The sequence below is a fragment of the Planococcus citri genome, chromosome 5 (assembly GCF_950023065.1).
Source record: "Planococcus citri chromosome 5, ihPlaCitr1.1, whole genome shotgun sequence".
Classification (NCBI taxonomy): domain Eukaryota; kingdom Metazoa; phylum Arthropoda; class Insecta; order Hemiptera; family Pseudococcidae; genus Planococcus; species Planococcus citri.
In genome coordinates, this window is record NC_088681.1 from 45,255,571 (window position 1) to 45,278,940 (window position 23,370).

Consider the following 23,370-nt stretch of genomic DNA (forward strand, 5'->3'; position numbering starts at 1 on the left):
CACTCTCGCTCCAAAACGGCTGGAAATGGTAGAATTTGCGCTCCGAGGGTTATGTTCTTGAAGAAATACAGTTATTCGCACACACTTCAAAAATTTTCCCACAAACGGTTATCTTTTGATTTTTTGGATTTTTTAATGTTGAAAAAAGCTGGTCAAAAAACCACTCTTGAGGTGTCACTTCCAAAATCGGCTCGAATGTAGATGAACTCGTTAAACAGGTTGAGTATAATACACAACTCGATTTTTAGCTGTCCAACTGCATATTCACGCCTGGAGCAAATTCAAAATTCTGGAGAAATTGAAAAATCGCGCTGGAGGTTCCAGAATGGCTGGAAAGTGTGAAATTTGGATTTAGGGTGTTAGTTTTGGACAAAATACAGCGATTCGTGTGAATTTCAAAAATTTTTACACAAACGGGAAACTTTTGATTTTTTGGATTTTTTAATTTTGAAAACAGCTGGTCAAAAAGCCACTTTTGAGGTGTCACTCTCAAAATCGGCTCAAATGTGGATGAACTCGTTAAACAGGTCGAGTGTAATATACAACTCGTTTTTTAGCTGCCCAACTTCATATTCACGCCTTCTGGAGCAAATTCAAAATTCTGGAGAAATCGAAAAATCGCGCTGGAGGCTCCAGAATGGCTGGAAATGGTGAAATTTGGACTTGGGTAATTGATATTAGTTTTGGCACTTATTTTGACCATTTTTACTGATCAAGTACGGATTTTAAAAAAAAACATAAATCGCCAAAAACAGTCAATTTTGAATTTTCAAAAATTCGCCAAAAATCGAAAAATGAACTTGGGCAGCTGAAAGTTTGGTTTTGGGGGTTTTAGACTATGCTCTTTCCAAAAATCGTGGTCCCGTTCCAATCGGAGTGTGACACCTCAAGAGGTTCCCTTGTGAGCTCAACACTCTTCAAAAAATAATCTTAAGACATTTTGTACAAAATATTCATATTATTTCGGAAAATTTCAGCTCGTTTCATAAGTCAGATGACATTTTTACAAAAATCTTGAAAACCATATTGCCTAATTTGGCCCCCAAATTGTTCAGAAGAATGCTCAAAACACCTTTTTTGAATTTTCGCGAAATTTCAACTCAATTTCCAATAATAATTCTCAAGGACATTGATTGAAGGTTTCAAAAATATTTCGAGTTATTGTTTTTGTATGGATTTAATAAGCAAACTTTCATCTTGAAATCGTATTCTCTCGTTTCCTCTCAACAGATGAACTTCTTCTATCGAACTATCCTTTGTGTTTTTCCTTTTCTTATAATTACGAATTTTTCAAATTCTCTTCTCAACTTCATATCTCTCGGGTAATTTGCCGCAAGATTACATTTCCGCTTGTTTTTTCGGTCATAAAGAAAAACGTACGCGCTGAGCGTACAGCTCGCTACTTCATATACCTATAAATTTGCTCTGTATTTACCGCAGAATCGGGCTCGCTAGCGACGAACGACATAACGAATTGTGAAGTGTGTTTGGCGACGATAATGGAAAAAAAAACTAATTTATTATCAGAGTGTTTCGAATAATCGTTCTACAGCGCACCGTGTCGTGAATCAAGTTAAAACGAACCCTCTTCTTCCTCTGTTTAGCCACCCATCATTTTCAACTCAATTGCACCGTCTCTTCTTCGAGACGAGAAAATTCACCGCCACGACCACGAGTGGCTAATTTGCGCTGATATTTTCAATAATAGCTATGGGACGAGAAGAATCAAGGAAGGAGAGAAAAACTTATCGATCATCGAGCGAAGATGTTCTAAAAAATTGAGGCAAGTACTGTACTCGTATGAATACGAAGTGGAGGGTTTTTTTCATTCCTTAATAAACATATGTAGGAGAAAATCATCGTTATAAATTACATTCAAAGCTCCGGCTTGTAAACAAATAATGCCACGAGCTCGTGAAATATCCTCTATTTGAAAGCGCGAATGTCCTTTTAATGAAGTAGGTTCTCGTATCTTAAAGCAGCAGAAACAAATGTGGTAATGGTGACTGAAGCAGTCTACGAGTCGTTGTTTACAACAAGCTTCAAGATTTTTTTCTCAAAAACACGAACAAAAAAACCCTGCAGGGGAATTCGTAATAATGTTCGAACGTGATAAAGTCTACTAGGTACTAGTTTTCTGCTTAAATTTCACTACTAAAAAAAGAAGAGGAAAAAAAGGCGAAGAAAACAAAAAAGAAAAGAGCTATACGCGCGTGTGAACATGATATATCGCAGAGAGAATCACGAGTAGGTAGGTAGGTACATAAAGCTTGCTGCAGATTAAAGTAAAACAGTATTCGTACATTGTTCGTTTCCGTATTATATCAAAAGCTTGCGAAATTATCATTCATGGGTTACACCTTTGGCATAATAATATAGCCGAAATTCGTTTTACCAAAATGTTCTTCATTTATACAAAGGCGCGTGGCAAACTTGTTACCGAACACGAAAGCAATAAAGTTGCAAGTTATTAAAATTATACGCGTAGATAGGTAAATACTCGTACGAGAATTGCCTACATGTGGAGGTAATATATTGTACGTATGCGTCCTCGTCGTCGTCGTCATCGTCCTCGTTGGGTACACGAACGCAAAAATCCTCGAAGGTAAATGTGTAGCCTACTACCCTACGAAGGATATTTTGTAACTGGAGATGTGAAATTTGGCTTTGGGCGAAATTTTACCAACGAAGTATTCGAATAACCGCTGCATAATCTTTGTATAAGTATACGATGTGTTACTGGATGAGAATAGTTAATTGAGAAACCTGCCAAGAAAGGTACATATTCCAACTAGATGAATGGCCCTTGCATCAGACAAAAATTTCAGATGTTGAATTTCATATTTTAATTTTAGAAATTTTTTTGATGATTATAATTTGATTCATTAGCACCTCAAAAATCGATATTTTTATCAGAGGGTCATTCCACGTCGCTTCGATCAAGAAGTGGTAAGGTGGGTCGGAGATTTTTTTGAAATTTTTCCAGTGGAGAGATCTTCTGAAGGGACGGCCAATGGCGCAAATCACAGAACTATAGCCCCTTTTTAAAGGCTGCGAGGGGGTGTCAAAGTTTTCAGTGAACTTGAAATATCATCCATCTCAGCAGTGAGTTACTCGATAACCGCGGAACCCACCAAAATGGAACTTTTTCCAATAGTTAGGCATTTTGAAAGGCTTTTTGGTGACATCATAAAAATCAGTGTTGCCACTTTTTTTGTACGACAAATTGGCTCGAAAAGTTTCAAAACGCGGTTTTCGTATCGTTCTGACTCTCACAAATTCTGAAAAAAAATATATTACGGACAACTTTTTATGCTCAACAACATATTAAGAAATTGGGATGGCATTATTTCGTAAAGTCGATTTTCAAAAATTGAAAGTTTGCGAAAAAAAATAGGAATTTTCGATCTATAACATGAAAAAAAGTTTTGACTGGTAAAGTTGACCCATTTGACCCCTATTTCTACGTATCCGTTGAAAAAGTAGAAAATTCCTTTCACTCGATGAAATGAACTCATCACAAAAAAATCAAAATTGTGAGTGAATTGAAAAAATAAACGAATTTTAATTTTTTTGCTGTGAGTGTAATTTTTATCAACTTCTTCATAAAATACGTCAGAATGAGGTCAAAATAAGACAACTGAATTTCAAACTTTTTTTGATGTTTGAAATTGAAAATTGTTTTTTTTTTCGAATTTTGTTTTTTTTTTGTGATGAGTTTCATTTCATCGAATGAAAGGGGGTTTTCAACTTTTTCAACTAATACGTAAAAATATGAGTCAGTGGGTCAACTTCACCAGTCAAAACTTTTTTCCATGTTTTAAATAAAAAAATCGCATTTTTCGCAAACTTTCAATTTTTTGAAATAAACTTTACAAAATAATACCATCCTAATTGAGTTAAATCTTACTGCACACTCGTGAGGTTCTCTTGTCAGAACCCCAAAGAAAGAGCATGAAAATTTTTTTAAACTTGAGAATACCTAACAAAAGAGCATGAAAATTAATTGTTCTCACTTTTGAAAGAAGAACATTTCAAACTACTCCTTTCATTTGAAGTGATAATTTTGGATCAATATTTTAACCCTTTGGAGGTTCTCTAGGTTCCCATGTTGGGAAAACAAATTGCTTTAATCGCTGTAATTGAGTACTCTGCCCAATTCACCAAATCACAAAAAAGTTGAGCTTTCAATGAAAAAATTATGTTGGAAAATGAAAGTTTTGAAAAAGCCCAAATACTTTATTTCCAACAAAACAAATGAATATAAATGGGAATTTTTTTTCAAAAATAATTTAACAACACAAGTAAAAAACATTAAACAAAAGCACGTTTTGAAAATATTTTTAAAGAATTAAATGAGGGAAAAAATCGTGATAACGGTAGTAAAAAAAGTCGTCTGGCAGTTCACAAGTTGAGCTAAAATGAAAACTTGATGAAAGAAAATGACTTTGACCAAAAAATGAAGAAAACAAAAATCTATGTCACTGATAGAGGATTTTTCATCAAGTCATAAAATTTTGTTGGAAATCGGACCCAAATATGACATAAAATTTGGCCAAATTGCGAGCTTTGTCATGGGGGGTACGGGGTAACTAATAATAAAAATATTTTTGTCTTGAAGCACGAGATGTGACATAGAATTTTCTTCCATTTTGGAAAAAAATAAGTAGATATTTTACCACTTAATCCGATGTTGGAATATGAAGATGAACATAGAGAGAAATAGTGACAAAAGTAAACAAAAATAAAAATTCATCTGCGAGTTCAGTCTATAGTCATTTCATTTACGCTATGAATTTTATGTTGTTTTTTTTTTCACTAATTTTAAGCTTTTCACTCGTAAATATTCAAAATATATTGGCTAATTTTTTCGTTTCGATCACATTGACTCTCTCTACCCGCTCCTCAGGCCCCCTCCACATGCTTCTAAATCATAGAGTCAATCTCTCAAATATCGAGTTCTGAAATTGTGTGTTTTTTTTTTTGGTACGTAGGTAGGTATATATTTTGTAAGTAATGGCAAAAGTGGAATTTTGAAAAAGTATAGGTAATTTGAAAATTTTTTCTTTGCAAATATTTCGCAAAGATTACCTACCTTATGCCAAAATATTGAATAATATAATAATTCCTGAAGCTGGGGAAATACCCTTTTGGAACGCAGTGATACCAATCTTTTACAGCCAAAAACTCAAGAAATTTTTTCGATTTTTTCGATTTGGAATTATGACTAAAAAATTGGTACCACTGCGCTCCAAAATATTCCTCCAGTTTCAGGAATGATATCTTTTAATACTTTGGCGTACCTAATCAGCGATTTTCAAATTTTAAACCACTTAGGTACGTCACTAAAGCTTAAAAGTGCAGATTTTCGATCTTAACGGAAATAGCATATGGCCGACTTTTTTGAAAACTACCTTTTTTGAGAGCCGATATCTCCCTTCCAGAGGGCACCTCCGGTGATAACTTTTTTCTGACCGACTTTCAACTGAAAATTGAGATCACTGTTGAATTTAGTTAAAGTTTTTGACTTTTTTTTTCGTGATCCATCCTAATGGGCCACCTTTGAAATTCATTCTAAGTAGAGAAATGGCAGGAATACCTTAAAAATTATAATTTCTTGTCCCAATCAACCTTTGGATCATCATTCTTAGACATCATCGGGGTCCCTGCGATTGCGACACACTCTGGTGTATTATAGATGAAACATGCCTAATTAGTATAGTAGCTTGAAATTAGGTCAATTACTCCAGCTTGAAAGAAAAATAGCCGGACGAGGTGAATTTTGAAATGTATCTTAAACGAAAAAATTAGCGGAGAAGATAAAATAAAAGAAATGGCGTCATTTTACTCGATAAAACGAGTACGTAATTCGACTTTACGCGATTGAATTTCATTGAAACGTCGTCGACATCGTCGTCGGGTCTTCTTCGTTCTCCGGGACACCGCAGCTAATTCTATACAAATGCATTTACCCTCGAAGGTTCAACGAGTCTGGCCGTGTCGCGTCGAGTATTACACAGCACGACGAACGAGGAAAGCTTTTTCTTGATGGCGTTAGCCACCCATGGTGGGGGTGGGGGTGAGGGGGAGCAAGAGAAACAGGGAACAGAGAAGCACGGACGTATACGAGTATGGTTTTAGTATATAAAAGAAGCGTAATTAAAGTCACGTTGAAAATGAAGTTCGCATTCGAGACACAATGGTCTAACATTAAAAATAACTCATGGCAATAACGGCGTTTTTTGTTCCGTTTTCCTTGTTCGCTTTTCGCTTAAAATTCAGCGACGCCGAAATGAAAATAAACGTAACTCGATTTCCGCCAGATAAGTGTTCATTTGCGATTGTATAATATACCCAGAAGTTTGCGCGAGATGCATTTGTTTTGTATATCAGTGTATTATATTACGTACATAATAGTACATATTATAGTTTGAACAGTGTACTGTGTATACTTTGTATAGGTACCTATACGAAGCACCGAGTGTACGTGAATATTCTACCATAATACGAATATGCACATACTACATATCTAGTATACCCATACAAAGTATACGTACAAGGTATACATAATATCCACCTAATACGTACACCGAGTACCTACCCAACACTGCCAACTAAGAAAAAAAATCAATTACTAGCAAATCTGAAATTCATAATTAATTGAATAATTATAATTCCAGATGTGTACCTCTTGAATATTTACAGTGGAATCATCAAAACATTAATTTTGTCAATTTAGAAAAGAAAAGCTGGTATGAATGGCCAACAATAGCCAAAAAAAATACTCATAACATTTGAACTTACCTACACAGAACCAACTATACTTCATTGTTATTGATAAGAAAAATGTTGAATTTAATTTATTATGCAATAGTAACGGTATAATTCGTTGCTGTGGACGTTTTCAATTTCAAAACTCAAAAACATTAAGCTATGATCGTAAATTCCCAAAACTCTTACCTTGAGACCATGATTTTGTAAAAAAAAATTGATTATGAATATTCAAATTAAATACTTCCACGTGGGAGTTCCGCATATTTTATTGGGAAATATATGTAGGTATAATCGAACGATAAAAAAGGTGGTTAGCATGATAACCATTCGAATGATAAAACGTGGCTTAGTAACGGTAGTTTAAGTGGTAAGCACAGCATTTTTCAAGCATTGAAAGAGGTTGTAAGCCCGATAATTTTCATTGATAAACACGATATTTTTCATTGATTAGCACGATATTTTTCATTGACAAAAGAAAACACTGGCACACAGTGGGGCAGATTCATTTTTTAGGGTGTCAAAAATCATATTTCAGAAATGAATGCAAATTTGGACGTCAATCTTTTTGATACACAGGTATTTTGAGGCGCTGAATTCATTTTTGTCGATATTTTGGGTCGAACCTCAAATAGAGGGCCCGGGAGGAGGGTGCATAAAGGGGTAAATATTTTGGAAGAGTCGAGTGGCGGGGTATCGATATGTACATTTTTTGGGCTCCAGAATTCATTTTTGACGTTATTTAGGTTCGAAACCCAAATGGGGCCTCAGAAGGGGGTGTGCAAAGGCCATTGAATAGGTAAAAAATAGCATTTTTCGTAATTTCATTAAAAATCTGTGATTTTTCCAAGTCTAATTAGAGGAGAATCGGGACATTTCTAGAAAAAGTATTAGGCTCAGATGAAAATTTACCGAATTTCAACTCTCCCTTGGCAGCGAAATCCATCCCATTGGGTCAAAAACATAAACGAGATCGTCTGGCGTTACCTATCTCCTAAAGCTTTATTGAAATAGGTAAGGTACCTATACCACTAGAACACTTCATTTTTTATTCACTCGCAAAAATCTTATACTTTTTGTCATTCATTTATCCTTATTTATCGTGGGCATCACTTATTTATCATTCATTTATACTTATTTATCGTGGACATCACTTATTTATCGTTCATTCTTTCAAAAACTTCTCGTGGAAATTGTTTATTTTTTATTGTTCTTACTATCATATATATCGTGGATACCACCTAATTTATTGTTCGTTTTTTAAGAAATCGTGCAATACATTTTTTTATTGCGAGATACACTTTTTTATCGTGCAATCCTCTTTTTCATCGTGAATGCTTATTTATCGTGATAACCCACTACTGTTATCGTGCTAACCCCCTTTTTTAAAGTAATGATAAATTGCATCCTATTTTATTGATAATTCATCGTAAATATTGGATTGAAAACAGTAGACAAGCTGTCATGAAAGTGTTGAACAAATGTGTTAGTTGCAGATGAGTTGATGGTAATGATGGTGGTTCATTTATCATTTCTGATCTTCCTTCTTTTCCTCCCAAAAGACTCTCAACAATTATTCCTTTCACTTATGTTGAAATGTAAAGAAATTCTTTGTCATTATTTTCACCTGTTTAACTATCCAAGCTATTCATTTGGAACTTGTTGAAAGTATGAAAGCTACAGATTTCTTAATCGTTTTTAGTCGTTTTATTGCGGAGAGAAACGTGCTGAAAAAGACCATTTCTGAAAACACTGTACAATCAAAAAAATTCAAATCATGATTGATCACATTTGGAGAGAAAATTTAAGAAAGAATAACGAATTTGTTTTTTTCCTGCTCGAAAATAATATCGAATTGAAGTTTATTCCTGAAAATGCTCCCTGGATGGGAGGTGTCTACAAATCCAATTAGTGCAGTATCAGAAAAAAACTAGTTTTTTTTGCCATTTTTTGTTCACTTTTTGGTAGTTTCGTGACATCTCGTCAGGTCTCATCGCTCATTGGCTGGAATTTTTGGCATTCTGCTACCATTGTGGCAATTAAAACGGTAAAATTTTAATGCTCGTCGCTCATTGGCTGAACTTTGCCATTTCACCAGTTTTTTTGCCATTTGTTCACCTTTTGTCATGGCAAAGTGAATTGTCACTTGTGCGAATCGGGAACATGTGATTTTGTCAGTGAAGAAATGTATCAAAAAATCATTCTCTGGCATGATTAATTTTGAAAACTTGAAAACAACCTCAAAAGAAATCGAAAATGTATTAAACTCAAGGCCACTCACATATGTGACGCGACGCGACAAAATCGACCTTCGAGCCGAAAACAAGTTTTTGAGTTATGGGGGTGTTAAAGTTATCAGTCCAGTTCTGCTCCTTTAGCAGAAGCGCTTGCGTTCTAATCACGTTCTCTGGCTAAGGCTAAACTGAGCTAAACATAGTCTTGGATAACATTTCTTGCCTGTTTTGGGTGAACACCACTGGGTAAAATGGTTATTTACATTGATACAGGGGGCTCAGTTGTGATTACGCTCATTTTTTCATTTTTTAAAATTTTTTTTCATTATTTCAATTTTGAAATTGATCTGGAGGCGAAACAAAGCGTTCTACGAGAAAAATAGGTGGAGCAAAGTTGTAGAGAATTAAATTTCCATAAACCTACAAGAGGTTCATTTTTCTCCAAAATGCATAGTTTTTCCGTTATTCTCAAAAAACAAAAACCTCATGATGATTACCATAAAATTTCTGTTTTTTGAGAATAACGGAAAAACTATGCATTTTGAAGAAAAATAAACCTCTTGTAGGTTTTTGGAAATTTAATCCTCTACAACTTTGGTCAATGGTTTTTTCTTGTAGAACGCTTTGTTTCGCCTCCAGATCGATTTAAAAGTTAAAATAATGAAAAAATCAAAAAAATGAGCACACTTCTGACTGGATTACCCTGTATATGGAGCTATGCAAATCATAGGGACTTCTGGGTGGTTTTAAATGATTTTTGAATGTCCGAGTACCAAAAATCCGTCAAAAAGTGAAAAATAATTTTTACGGTCGGAAGGTCGATTTTGTCTCATCACGTCACATATATGTTTCTGGTGATCTTGAAGATGTCATTACTCCAGCTCATTTCATTTGTAATTGAAGTCATTTATTTCAGTCGATCAGGAATTGGGTGTTGTTAACACGAAATCCAAATTATCCAACATTTGGAATTCATGTAAATAGGTTTTACAGTCGTTTTGGTCCATTTGGTATAAAGATTACTTATCCAGTTTACACAAAAAGGACAATTTTATACAAATAAACGATGTTTGTCAAGTACCAATTGTCAGAGAATAACCTACTCGTAGGTACATATATTAATAGAAGAGGACGTTTCGAGGGTAAAATGAAGATTAGGTGTAATTGATCGGCTTCATATTAGCAGTGATGGAAATATTTGTTCAGCAAACGTTAAAATCAAAACTGGTATATTAACTAGACCCATTGAAAAATTGTACCCTTTAGTAGGTACTTAATTTTAATTAAAGTAAATTTTGAAGTAAAATATTTTGTTTCTTGTTGGGAATGTCGCAAATTGCGATTATTTTAAATAAAAATAATCGCAAATCGTGACACCAACCACAGTGGCCTTCACGTTTTTTTGGCAAAAAAGTTGTGATTTTTAGTTCAGAAATCATTAAGAAAATTTCTTCCTTTAATTTTGAAAAATCATCTTTCACCATCATATTCTGCATTCTAAAAAAAAAAATCATTAGGTAGGTAAAAATGCAGTATGTGTATACATTTGAATTTTGAAATGCATCCCCTTCTGTTTGAAAACATAAGTTGTATTGATTTAAATTGCATCTCACTACGGTTATTTCTCGGGTATTATAATGTGAATGAATTTATCGTTGTCTAAAATGACTATACAGAATACGTACAGTGCCGTTTGTTGGTCCACGAACAAATTCGTCAAAAGTACATTATAATTAATTTTGAGATCTGAGAGATTTGAGACATGTCTGTAAACGAACTTCTGAAAAGAGAATCGAGTTCGAAACTTTTCATAGTTTGCGAAAGCTAGGTACCTATCAATTGAATTTTATCGAATAAGTTAAGATTGATTGTTTCATATAGGTATTGTTAGAATTGAAGTATGACACTAGATAGGTGAGCTTGAGCTGAAGTTGAAGTGAATTTAAACAAGACATGGGTAATGAATGTACAGGTGCTCTTATTTCTTTACGTACAGTTGATGGTGTCGTATCAAAATTTCTGATAATTACTCGTATTTAGAGAGCATTGTTGATGGTCATTCCTCCTTATTTACTACACAAGAAGACATTGAAAATCTCATATTCTTCATTATTTACGAAATATAATGTATAAGTAGATATTTTTTTCCTCTAAGTATCATAAGGTGCACCGGGGGAAGTCCGAATTCGGGGTAAGTCAGAAAAACTGCTCTAACTCTTAGAGGCTTAAGTATATCTGCCGAAGCTCTACCCAGGGGTAACTTGAGGGTACTGCCCCTACTTCATCACAGCATAAAAAATTTCGCGACCCAGTTTCATTTTACAGGCTTTTCATTGGTTCATTTTTAGTTGCTGTTTTGAGTTTGATTTCAAATTGTAATCAGTGTTTTTCAAACTGCTTTTTACCTCAGAAGAAATGATCAGTAAAAGTGATATTATAAGTGAAAGTATTCCTAAAACAATAATGTAAAACCCCAAGTATTCAATTTTTGTTAATTTTCAATTATTCATTATTTATATCGCTTTTTCTGACTTACCCCCTAAATTAGTGCTATGGGGTAAGTCAGAAAAGTGAACATTGATAATTAGGATTCGACTTCATCGATGTGTAATACGTAGAATAATATGTTTTCGAGGTCGTAGAATCCAAATCTGGAGTTATTTTTTTTGTAGGAGTGGGGGGTGAGTCGTGGGGAGGGGGCAATTCTAAATTTTTCGTACATTATTGTGTAATATGTCGATTGATATGTTTTCGAGGTCGTAGAATCCGAATCTGCAGTTTTTTTTTTGTAGGAGTGGGGGGTGAGGCGTGGGGAGAGGGAAAATTTCGAATTTTTCGTACATTATTGTGTAATATGTCGAATAATATGTTTTCGATATCGTAGAATCCGAATTTGGAGTAATTTTTTTGTAGGAGTGGAGGGTGAGGCGTGGGGAAAGGGAAAATTTCAAATTTCTTCTACATTATCGTGTTATATGTCGAATAATATTATATTTTCGAGGTCGTAGAATTCGAATCCGGAGTCATTTTTTATGGTGAAGGTGGAAGGTGAGTCGTAGGTTCGCATGGGTGGGGCACCCTCCCCAAACGGTGATACTTGAATAGCACTCGACCCTAAAAACTAGCTCAAGATTCGAATTCTGCGACCTTGAACACATATCAACCAACATGTTACACAATATTATAGGCAAAATTTGTAATTTACTCTCTCTCCCCTTGACTCACCTCCCACCCCTACAAAAAAAATATCTCCAGATTCGAATTCTACGACCTCGAGAACATATTATTCAACATATAACACGATAATGTAGGAGAAATTTGAAATTTCCCCTCTCCCCACGCCTCACTCCCCACTCCTACAAAAAAATAACAGCAGATTCGGATTCTACGACCTTGAAAATATATCAATCGACATATTACACAATAATGTACGAAAAATTTGGAATTGCCCCCTCTCCACGCCTCACCCCCCACTCCTACAAAAAAAATAACTCCAGATTTGGATTCTACGACCTCGAAAACATGTTATTCGACATATTGCGCATCGATCAGGGTCGAATCCTAATGATACCAATTAATTTTGTAGATTTTCTGACTTACCCCAAAGTGGGGTAAGTCAGAACAAGTTACATTTTATTCGATTGTGCGAAAGCTACTGCGACAATCGCGCTGAAATTTTTACCATAGGTTAAGAACCCTTATGGGAACCTACGTACCAAATTTCAGCCATATTGGTTCATTAGTACGAGAGTAACAGCTGATCAAAGTTGAAATTGTGAAAAAACGTTCTGACTTCCCCCGGTGCACCTTACTAGTTATTCTTGTTTCCAGAATTCGATATTTGAAAGATCAGCTCCACTATTCATAGGTATCGATTTTTTTTTCAAAATTGAAGTATCTGGAGAGGGCACTGAGGGGTGAATTAATGATCGAGTATAAAATAAGAAATTATAATAAAATTAACAAAACTAGGTATACAAATAATTCCTCACTTCATTTTCGATTCGAATTCACGAAGAAAGAAGTCTTGTATTTACGACAAATTGGTTATGCAATTCTATTAACATCTTTGAAATACTATGATTTGCGTCTATAATCGATATTTGAAGGCAAAACAACACCATACTGCTGATAGTGAGTGGGGGGGAGAGATTACCTCAATCCACTCTACGGATTCCATAGGTGCCCAAAGTTTTCAACATTTCAATTTTTGGCCAATTCCGTCAATAAAAAAGAAAAAAAATGTGCTTATAACAGTAAAGTAGTGATTTCTAGAAGATCTCAAGCGTCAGAAGGTCATATTCCCAATATTTTTTGGGGTCCAAATCTTTAAAAATCACCCAAAAATGATTGGAAAATGTTATTGGAAAACTACAACATTAGGAATCTTCTTTTCCAGTCTCAAGTCGAGGTTCCTCAGGGTTTAGGCGTGATTTTGGGTCTGCGCATGCCCAATGGTACCCCATATGGGGTGAACTCCTCTGTCCAGCAGTCCCATTTCGAATTCTTTCCCTTCAATGTTTCTGACTTCTGGTGTTCATGTGAAATCAGATACGCGTACATCCCAAAAATTCAAGTGGTGAAAAATAATATCATCACTGAATAATAACAAAATACTCGTAATAGTTTTACAAGTACCCGATTCGCAAGCAGTTTTCAGTCACAAATACGTAAGTTTCAGTTTCAAAAACAAGGCATATAAGTAAAGTGATTAACTTACCCGGTAATACGTGAACGAATACGGAAGTCTGATTGGCTAAATCTGGCTTACAGGTATATTTACCGGAATCTTCTTTGGACGCGTTGATTATTAATAAGCTACTGGAGCTGAATTTGTTGCTTTTCTCGGTAACGACAGAAACACCTCCTCTAGGCGAATCGTAGTTAATACCCTGAAATCACAATAACCGAAACAGGCTCGAATATAGTACAGGTTTAGGTATCTATAGACCTACTGCCTATATAGTCTATACTGTTACATTACTACATAAAATTAAGTGAACAGAAAGCTTTTGACGATCGGTAGATGGGGCAGCCGAGCAAGGCGGTGTGGATAAATAATAAATTTTGAGCGCGGCAACCGGCAATATACACACAAAGAGCGCAGGGTTGAAACGATGCGCATTTAAATGTATACGTAAGTACGACGAGACGAGCCTTTGATGATTTATTCATTCGATTGTTCGTCTGTCGCGTTCGGTGTAGGTAATTTAGCATTGTGCGATGAAGTAGAGGTAGCGGTGGTGGCGACGAATTCGCGAAATAAATTGGTTTTCGCGTTTAAAAAAGGGGTAAAATTTATAAAAGATTCATTTTTTTTCTCCCAGAAACCACTGGCTGCGGTTGCGTATCCGGCCAAAAAGACTCTTGTATCCGTCCTTCACCTCTTATTTTCTCGTTGCTTCTGTATACAATCGGGAGGCTGTAGTAGGTTTTTATTCCTTTCCATAAGAGAATCCTTATAATTAACTCGCCGATCAGCGAGCGCGCGTGGATTGAATTTGAAACCAAAAAGGAGGCCAAGTAGTGTGGAAAAAAGTGGCAGATTTCTTTGACGAGAAATTACCCTAGGTACGGTAATTTTATTCAAACGATATGGAAAATAAGAGAGGCGCGAATCAATAAGTACTAATTTAAAATCTATTCGAATTATATTCTCGCTATCAATCGTTATTGGCTTTTCAAAATGAAACGTAAGAAAAACGCCAGTTGAATATAAATCAGCAGGAAGTAATTTCAGCCAATTACGTAAACGTGAAACAAATAACGTTACTCGCACCATCCAAGAAGGATGACGGGTGTGAGAGAATGTTCGAGAACGTTAATATTAACATTTGTTTCAAATTGATGTAAAACTTTTTTTTCTCTTACTTCGCGGTGGTATTTCGTATTATGAATTTTTTTTTTCAGGCTTTGGAAATACTTGGGCGTGTACATATGTGGTGAATAGGAGAAGAGGAAGTGGGATTGTCGCCGTCGTAATTTACGTAGGTATAAATTTTACCTCTTGTTGAGTTTTTTTCTTCTATTTCTTATTCATGTCGTCATCATCCTTGTGGCGTTACAAAAAAAAATATCGAGTTTGAAATTCGTACTTCCCTTCCCCATTCACTTTGATATATTGGGTGAATTTTATACGTCATCGTCATGTTTGGCAACAGAATATTGTAAAACGTAGGTGTAATATGGGCTCGTTAATTCACTACCTATATGACGGTGGCACAAAGAGTTTGTCAGTTTGTCACTGAGCAATAATAGTAATTTTTTAACTGGCTGAAGTTTCGAAAGCGAATTCTGCGCCAGGAGGAGACGACTAAGCGAGAGAGAAATGCATTAAATTTTGTGCATCAGACAAAAGCAGTGCGACAACATGGTGTTTGTTATCACGCTGGATCTCCATATGTGTTTTTCTAACAAATAGTCCAGCAGTGAGAGTCTGGGTGCGAAAAATTTAATTAAAAACGATCCACTTTTAAGCAAAGGGTAGCCTGGGTTCCCTAGCATGCGTGGAAAAACAGGATCAAAAGTGAAAAATCAAAGCAATCCCGTACTGTACCCTGGCAGGTGCCCACTCCTTTGGCTTCATTTTCGTTGTCAATATATTTATGTACATTATGACAGCGGGGTACCTATATAGGTTTAGGTATATTATGCACATTTGCATCGAAAGCGATTAATTTGCCGACTCGTATATTTAAATTTGGTCTATGTAATTGTAGGTACTGATGGCGTGTGTTGATAGATTTAATCTCGCGCTACGCTATTAGTTGGCTGGTCCTCGACGCAGAAATGCGTGAGTAAATATTACAGCATGAGTCTTATGGGTGGCTTTTTTTTTTTTTTTTTTTTTTTTACAGGTGTGAGTTTTTTTATGCTCGATTGAGGAGTTGAAGTTGATATAGTTAAATCTAGCGGAACTATGTATAGAAATATTATGAGAAATATTACTGAGGTGAGAAGGCCAAATATCACTATATAGGTAGTTATATTTTCCCTATACCTTGCTAGCTTATGTGGGTCGGAGAGCGTTTAGAAGTCATACCAAAATTACTATATGCACAGAAGTCTGTGTCTAACAACAAGTCCTCGAGTCGATTTAGCGTGACAAATGATTTATTGTTATAAACAGACATGAAAAAATATAAAATAAACTAAATTATTTTATATTGTTGATTGAATAAATAGGGCTGACATACACATGAAATAATCATAAATATACCCTAACTTTGCCTTCCTATGGGTACATAGTACCCATAGGTAGGGGTGGTTTGTACAAATTAATGGAGGATGATAACTTACTTATCAGGTTCACAAGCTGTCCATTTTTCCTGCCTCTTCGGTATGTCCCTAATGCTAGACATGGTCGGCAGGGGTTGGTTAGGATTTGACTGAGGGTGCTTTTCCAGACGAGAAACATGATCAATGCCCGGGAAGATTGATTCATGTTCGAAATGAACGCGACGAAATAGTATACTTATTTCCTACACGCGAAAGATACGAATTATCCCCTATAGAAGGGGGCGACATCGGTAAAAGAGGGGAGAGACACCCTCAAAAGGGTGTCTCATCAGCCTATAACATCTGATAGATTTCATAAATACGAGGTACATGTTATGATCTAGCACCGGCGAGCTCGAGATACCTATACTACGATCATCTTGAGAGATGAACTTCTAATGCAAATTAGCCTAACTACATCTTGCGCGGCAAGTAGCGTATGCGACTAAGTGCATCTCGTCGAAGATGCAAGTGAAAGTACAACTTCTCTACGACATAGTGAAGAACAACTACTGGTTCGGCTCGTGGGCGCGTTGCATTATATATGCATCGCGCTTGGCGCCTTTTTCTTATTTAATCAAAGTCACCTCTAGAAGTTAACACGTTCCCATCACTTACGTTTTCGTATAATAGGCATTCGTTGAATGCCTACTTACTAGTTATTCGGTGAATAACTAGTTACGTAGTTGGGCCATATCTCACCATATCAAAGTTTGAATTTTTTCATGCAAATTGTTGAAGAGGAGATGTTTTTGCATGGAAAATATGATCTGGGAGAAGCTTTGTGCTTTCAGTTCTTTCTCAAGAGAGGCGAAAAAGAGAAGGGAAATGAAGTGTTCGGCTTGGATTTTAACACATATATTATTTTTGGGGCAAAAAATCGAGTAAAATAGCCAATAACTTATGAAATTATTTCAACTTTTTCAGATTCACAATAATGACTAAAAAATTTGGTACCTCTGCTTATATGTATTTCCCCAGTTTCAGGAATGATATCTTTTGAAATTTTGGCATAACTAATTTGAAATACCTATCAGTGAAGAAAAAATTTTCAAAATACAAATTTTATTCAAAAATCAAAGATTTGCATATTTTTAACCGTTCAGTAGAAGTCTGTAAAAGTGATCTTGGATTTTGGCAGCAATAGCGTTAAGGAGCTGTATCTAGTTCCTTAATAGCGTGGATCGACGTAGAATCTCTAATACATACTTTCATTTGGGACTGGGCTATATTTCCCAAAACAAGTTGGGCAGAAGCTGGAGCAAAAGAACCACGACTTTTTACCGACTTTGCCGTGAAACGGAAAAGTGAGGTATTGTATTTGTCATGATGGTTCAAGAATTGGGTGGGGGTGGGTTTTCTTGACGTTTTGGAGTGTGCTGATCACGATAAGACGTATGGCGCAAAACGAGATAAGTTTACATATATATTTATTTATATATGAATACACGTACCTAGTACCTTGTGGTGCCCGGGTCTTTTATGGTAATTGTGGTGCCCGCGTACATAGAGGATCACATATATATGTATGATAAAGGTGTTTTAAAGCAGTTTGATTTTTTTGTGGTTTTTAGTCATAGAGGTGCCCGATACATAAACTTGGTACTTGTGGTGCCTGCCTCAAAAATTTTTTTTTCACCTTAGAGTTCATTTCACTCGATTCTGCATTGTTTTATATAAAAAGACCTTGTGGTGCCCGATTTGGGCGCCACAAGCCCAAAACCGGGCACCACAATGACTACGTATACTTAAAACGGGCACCACAATGACTAAGTTTAAATCTATATATATAAATATTCTAGGGGGTAAACTCGTAACTTTTTTATAGATTAACCAGCAAACTCATAACGTTTTGACAAACTCGTAACCTTTTTAGGACGTGACTTTTCGATGAGGTGCCATATGAATCTACAAGGTGTGGGGAGTCTACTGGCAAAGTTTGAGCAGGGACGTGAGATTGCCGTTTATACACTTTCTCTTTTGACTCAATTTTCAAATGAGTACATAGCCTAATTAATAGGTATGAGGATATGAGGAAAAGGTGTTTATTGCCAAGAATCATTTTTTATGTTTTTTACGTTCTTTTTGGTGATATTGGTGGTTGAAGATGTCCTCTTTCACACGGCGTGGTCAAAAATCGTCTAAAATAAATTTTTGACTGCTCAATTTTAATTTAGAGTTGATTATACAGGTCCGAATTTTCGTGTTTTTCAGTCTATGTAAACAGTGATTTTATGGGAAAAGTATGCATCCTAGGAAAAAAATGCAATGAAGGAAATTGTAGAGAATAAAATTTTCTTTCTGCTTAGAGCTGGTTATTTTTCTGTGGGATGCTTTGTTAAAAAGCTATTTGCGAAAAACAGAGACGTATGGGACTTTAAAAAAACAGCTTTTCTGAAAAATTGATGTTTCAGCAATGAGATACCTCTCCACAGGTCACCCAAAAATCAAGTTAACGAATATAACGCGGCCTAACATCGAGTACTATCAGGCCTATGGGGTGACGCGTCGAGCGCATGCACAGCAACGAAGTTACAGGTGGGACGTGAGTTTGTATTTTATACAAAACGTTATGAGTTTACCTGTATGCGGCTATATACGAGGGGCAATCAATAAGTGCGTGCACTTTTGCTATAACTTTTAAACGGGTAGATATTTTTTGATGAAATTTGGAGAAAACATTCTTCAGACCTTTGAGAAAGTCTTGTGATAGTTGGTTTTGAATTTGGTCCCGGTGTTGATAAATTACAGCGTTATCCGTAAAGTGAGTTTTCAAAAATGCCGTCCAAGAAGGAAATTTGTTCAAATATTCATTTCCTGTGGTTACAAGAAAAATCTGCCACCTAAATGAATAAAAAAAATAATTAAAACGTATCCTGCTAATGCTATCTTAAAACAGATTGTGTTCAATCGGAGTAATTTGTTCAGTAATGGTCGTGAAAGCTTAGCTCATAAGAAATGCAGCAGTGAAGCAAAAAAGTTGGTTTTTTCACTGCACCCTTCATCAAATGAACAATCGCGACTGTTACTGAAGAATTACTCTGATTGAACACAATCTGTTTTAAGATAACATTAGCAGGATACGTTTTAATTATTTTTTTTATTCATTTAGGTGGAAGATTTTTCTTGTAACCACAGGAAATGAATATTTGAACAAATTTCCTTCTTGGACGGCATTTTTGAAAACTCACTTTACGGATAACGCTGTAATTTATCAACACCGGGACCAAATTCAAAACCAACTATCACAAGACCTTCTCAAAGGTCTGAAGAATGTTTTCTCCAAATTTCATCAAAAAATATCTACCCGTTTAAAAGTTATAGCAAAAGTGCACGCACTTATTGATTGCCCCTCGTATATAGGTATATCAATTTATGTATAAATTTGTGTCACGCTGAACTCAAAAGCTCCGAACTTTAAGTCGAAACTGATGATGGCAAAATATTGCTTTGATACTGAACTAGAGAAATTTTTAATTTGGTCGAAATCGATTCAGCCGTTTACGAGATATGAACGTTTAAGTGTGTTTCAACGTTATGGATAAGCAGAAATTTGTGTAAACCCTTATATCTCGCAAACGGCTCACCCCCAACAAACAGATGGGGTGGTTAGGGTGTGTAGGTTGCAGATTGGTGCGCCGGAGGTCGGGATTTTGAATCCCGCGAGAGTCAAGAGGAGAAAATTTTTTGTTAATTTTTTTGTTAATTTTATCCGTCCAAAATTTTTTTGCCATAAAAAATCAAAATTTTTCAAAAATTTCCAGTGTAATTTTTGTTTTAACAAAAAACATCAAGTTTTTGGTAAATAGCCAGTAAATTTTGATATTTTTTTTTTTTTGGTGAATTAATAGTAATTTTTACCGACTTTTTTAGTAAATAAAATGATTAGTTATTTTTGGTGAATTACTCGTAATTAAAGTTGGTCGAAAATTTTGGTAAATTGCTTGGGTAATTTTTGTTTTGGTAAATTAATGGCGTAATTTTTATTGGTAAATTGGTATTCCAATTGGTAAATTTTCGTAAATTGCTGGGGTTATTTTTGGTAAATTGGAAAATTGGTAAATTAGTGGGTAATGTCTGGTAAATTACTGAGGTGAATGTTGGTAAATTGCTGGGGTAATTTTTGGTAAATTGGAAAATTGGTAAATTAGTGGGTAATGTCTGGTAAATTACTGAGGTAAATATTAGTAAATCGCTGGGGTAATTTTTGGTAAATTCATAAATGTTGGTAAATTGGTAAATTTTGGTAAATTGATAAATGTTGGTAAATTGGTAAATTTTGGTAAATTGATAAATTTTAGTAAATCGGTAAATGTTGGTAAATTGGTAAATTTTGGTAAATCGGTAAATTTTGGTAAATTGGTAAATTTTGGTAAATTGGTAAATTTTGATTTTTGGTAAATTAATAAATTTTGGTAAATTGGTAAATTTCGGTAAATTGGTAAATTTCGGTAAATAGCTAAATTTTGGTAAATCCGTGAATTTTGGTAAATTGGTAAATTTCAGTATTTGTTTTGTAAACTACACGGCTCAAATTGTTTATAAAACCAATTGTTTAATTGTTTGTTTATTTTCCTGTATAACAGAGCAAAGTCGGTTAATCTTGCCTACTGCGCAAGATGTTTTTTTGAAAATGCCCCCTTTTTGCGAGCCGATATCTCCCTTCTAGAGGTATTTCGCAAGCTGAAATTTTTTGTGGCTAACTTTCAACTCAAACTGAAGGTTTCTACTGAATTTGGTCAAAATCCACTGATTATTTCATCGCGCGATTCACCTCACTTGTTATACTTACAAGGGAACCTCTTGAGATATCCAGCTTCAATTTCAACGGAACCGTGATTTTTGGAACGAGCATGGTCTAAAACCCCCAAAACCACATTTTCAGCTGTCCAACTTCATTTTTAGATTTTTGGAGAACGTTTTAAAATTCAAAATTGATTGTTTTTGTAATTTATGCTTTTTAAAAAAAAAGTACGTACTTTATCATCAAAAATGATGAATTGTGATGAGCAGCGATATGCCCTGATCACCTTAGTAGTTATCAGCATAATTTCTCTATGAGTGTGGGTTATTGTACTCATCCTATGGAAGGAGCAATAATCTACATAATGTAATCGCGATCCGAGCCTCGTTGCAAGGATCATGAATCTAGAAAAATCACTTGGTCCAGGACACTCGAGCTCTCTGGACCAACGTCAGTTATGGTGAATATTTAAACGGCTGGTATGGCTAGTTCCATACTCCCTACATGTGTTTTACCCATCTTTAGATGCAACGTGACACTTCGTTAATTCCTCATAAGGTCATATAATGCGATACTTCGTTAATTCCTCGTAAGATCGTGGTACTTTATTGGCCCATCTCTGATTGATTAATCCAGACAATCGAGTGGATAACCCTACTAAAATGGAGTAACTAATCATACCTGCCAAAGCGACTATTATTGGGGTCGCCAGGGAGAGGCAGGCAACATGTACAGTAAAACTATGCGTATCTTCATCATCCAAGGTAAATTGTTTAATTCTTGTACCGGGGTTGCATTCGCCCTTACATAATGCCTATCGGGAAGTATAAGGATGACATTATAAAAGTCATCTAAATACTTACTTGTTATTTTTAATGTTATGAAGTATACTATTGCCGAGTATGCTGTATTCACACTAGTGTTGTCTACCTTGCTTGTTAATAAATTTAATCTTCCGAAATCTGGGTGACGATGTGTTAATCACCTCAGCATTTGAGACTCAAAGAATACAATTACATACATCGTATTCTTTTAAATATTTACAACTCGCTTTATAATAAGTTGCAAGGTTTTCCTGTGGACATTTTATATCACCTACTCGTAGAGTTAGAAGATAGGTAGTTTGTATCCCGATTGGCACATTTCTGGTGATATCTGACTAATCATTTCTGCAGTCAGAAAGTGCCATTTTGACAGTCAGATTCGCAGTCTGACTACAATCAACCAATCAGAAACAAGTATTTTTTTGAAATTCCAAGATGGCGGTGACTCGTCAGGGGACTGAGTGGAGATCTGAGCGTGGATCTGACTAGTCAGATCCACACTCAGAACCACAGTCAGATATTGCCGTTTTGGCAGTCAGAAAATACATTCTGACTGATATGTGGTCAGATCCCTATTCAGATGCACTGTCTAAAAAATGTCGTTTTGCCAACCGGGTATTGTGTACCTATCTCACACACAGATTAATTATAAGTAATTATGATTGATTGGTATAATATGCTCAATTGCTCAATTATTTGTTTTACACTAACACCTGTAAATAAAAACCATAAGTAATTTGTAAGAGAAGGCTTTCTTTATTTATAGTATGGTAACTTCTCACTGTGTACATTGAGGTAGAAAGGATTGCCTATTCTAGAGCTGCTAGGTATTTATTTGGAAAATGTTCCTTCTCAATTGAATATTTCTCAGAAAACCACCTTAGGAGAAAATTATCATAATCCATTCTTCTAGCAGTTCCATCTAACCCCACTGTTACAGAATATAAGTTCTAAAACTGATACCAATTCCCCATATCCAAATTTCACATTTTTCAGCCATTTTGGAGTCTCCAGTGTGATTTTCAATTTCTCCAGAATTTTGAATAGGCGTGAATGTGAAGTTGGGCAGTTAAAATCGAGTTGTAGGTATGTTATAATACTCGACCATGTTTAACGAGTTTATCCACATTTGAGCCGATTCTGGAGACGACATCTCAAGAGTGGGTTTTTGGCCAGTTTTTTTCAAAATAAAAATATCCAAAAAATCAAAAGTTTCCCATTTGCGAGAAAATTTTCGAAATTCGCGCGAATCGCTGTATTTTGTCCATGGACTAACCTCCCGAGGGCGAATTTCTCCATTTCCAGCCATTCTGGAGCCTCCAGCGCGATTTTCAATGCCAGTGAACTTTCTGAAAGTGATTCTTGTAAAATCTAGGAATGCCTAAAAATTTTCGAAGTCACCAGAACGTTTAGAATGACAGGATGTCCGTTCTCTGGAAAATTTAGAAATTGCTAAAATTCAGGAAATCATCATGAGATTTCATAATTTTAATTAAAAAAAAAATCCTTCACATGAATT

General features: G+C 35.4%; 1 protein-coding gene across 1 annotated transcript in view; it reads right to left on the minus strand.

Annotated features, from left to right (window-relative positions):
* Positions 1–23,370, minus strand: part of LOC135849145 (zwei Ig domain protein zig-8-like) — a 385,619-nt gene that overhangs the window by 12,091 nt on the left and 350,158 nt on the right. Inside the window, exon 5 of the mRNA XM_065369413.1 lies at positions 13,726–13,897. Coding sequence (XP_065225485.1) covers positions 13,726–13,897 — 172 coding nt within the window. The remainder of the gene's footprint in view (positions 1–13,725; positions 13,898–23,370) is intronic.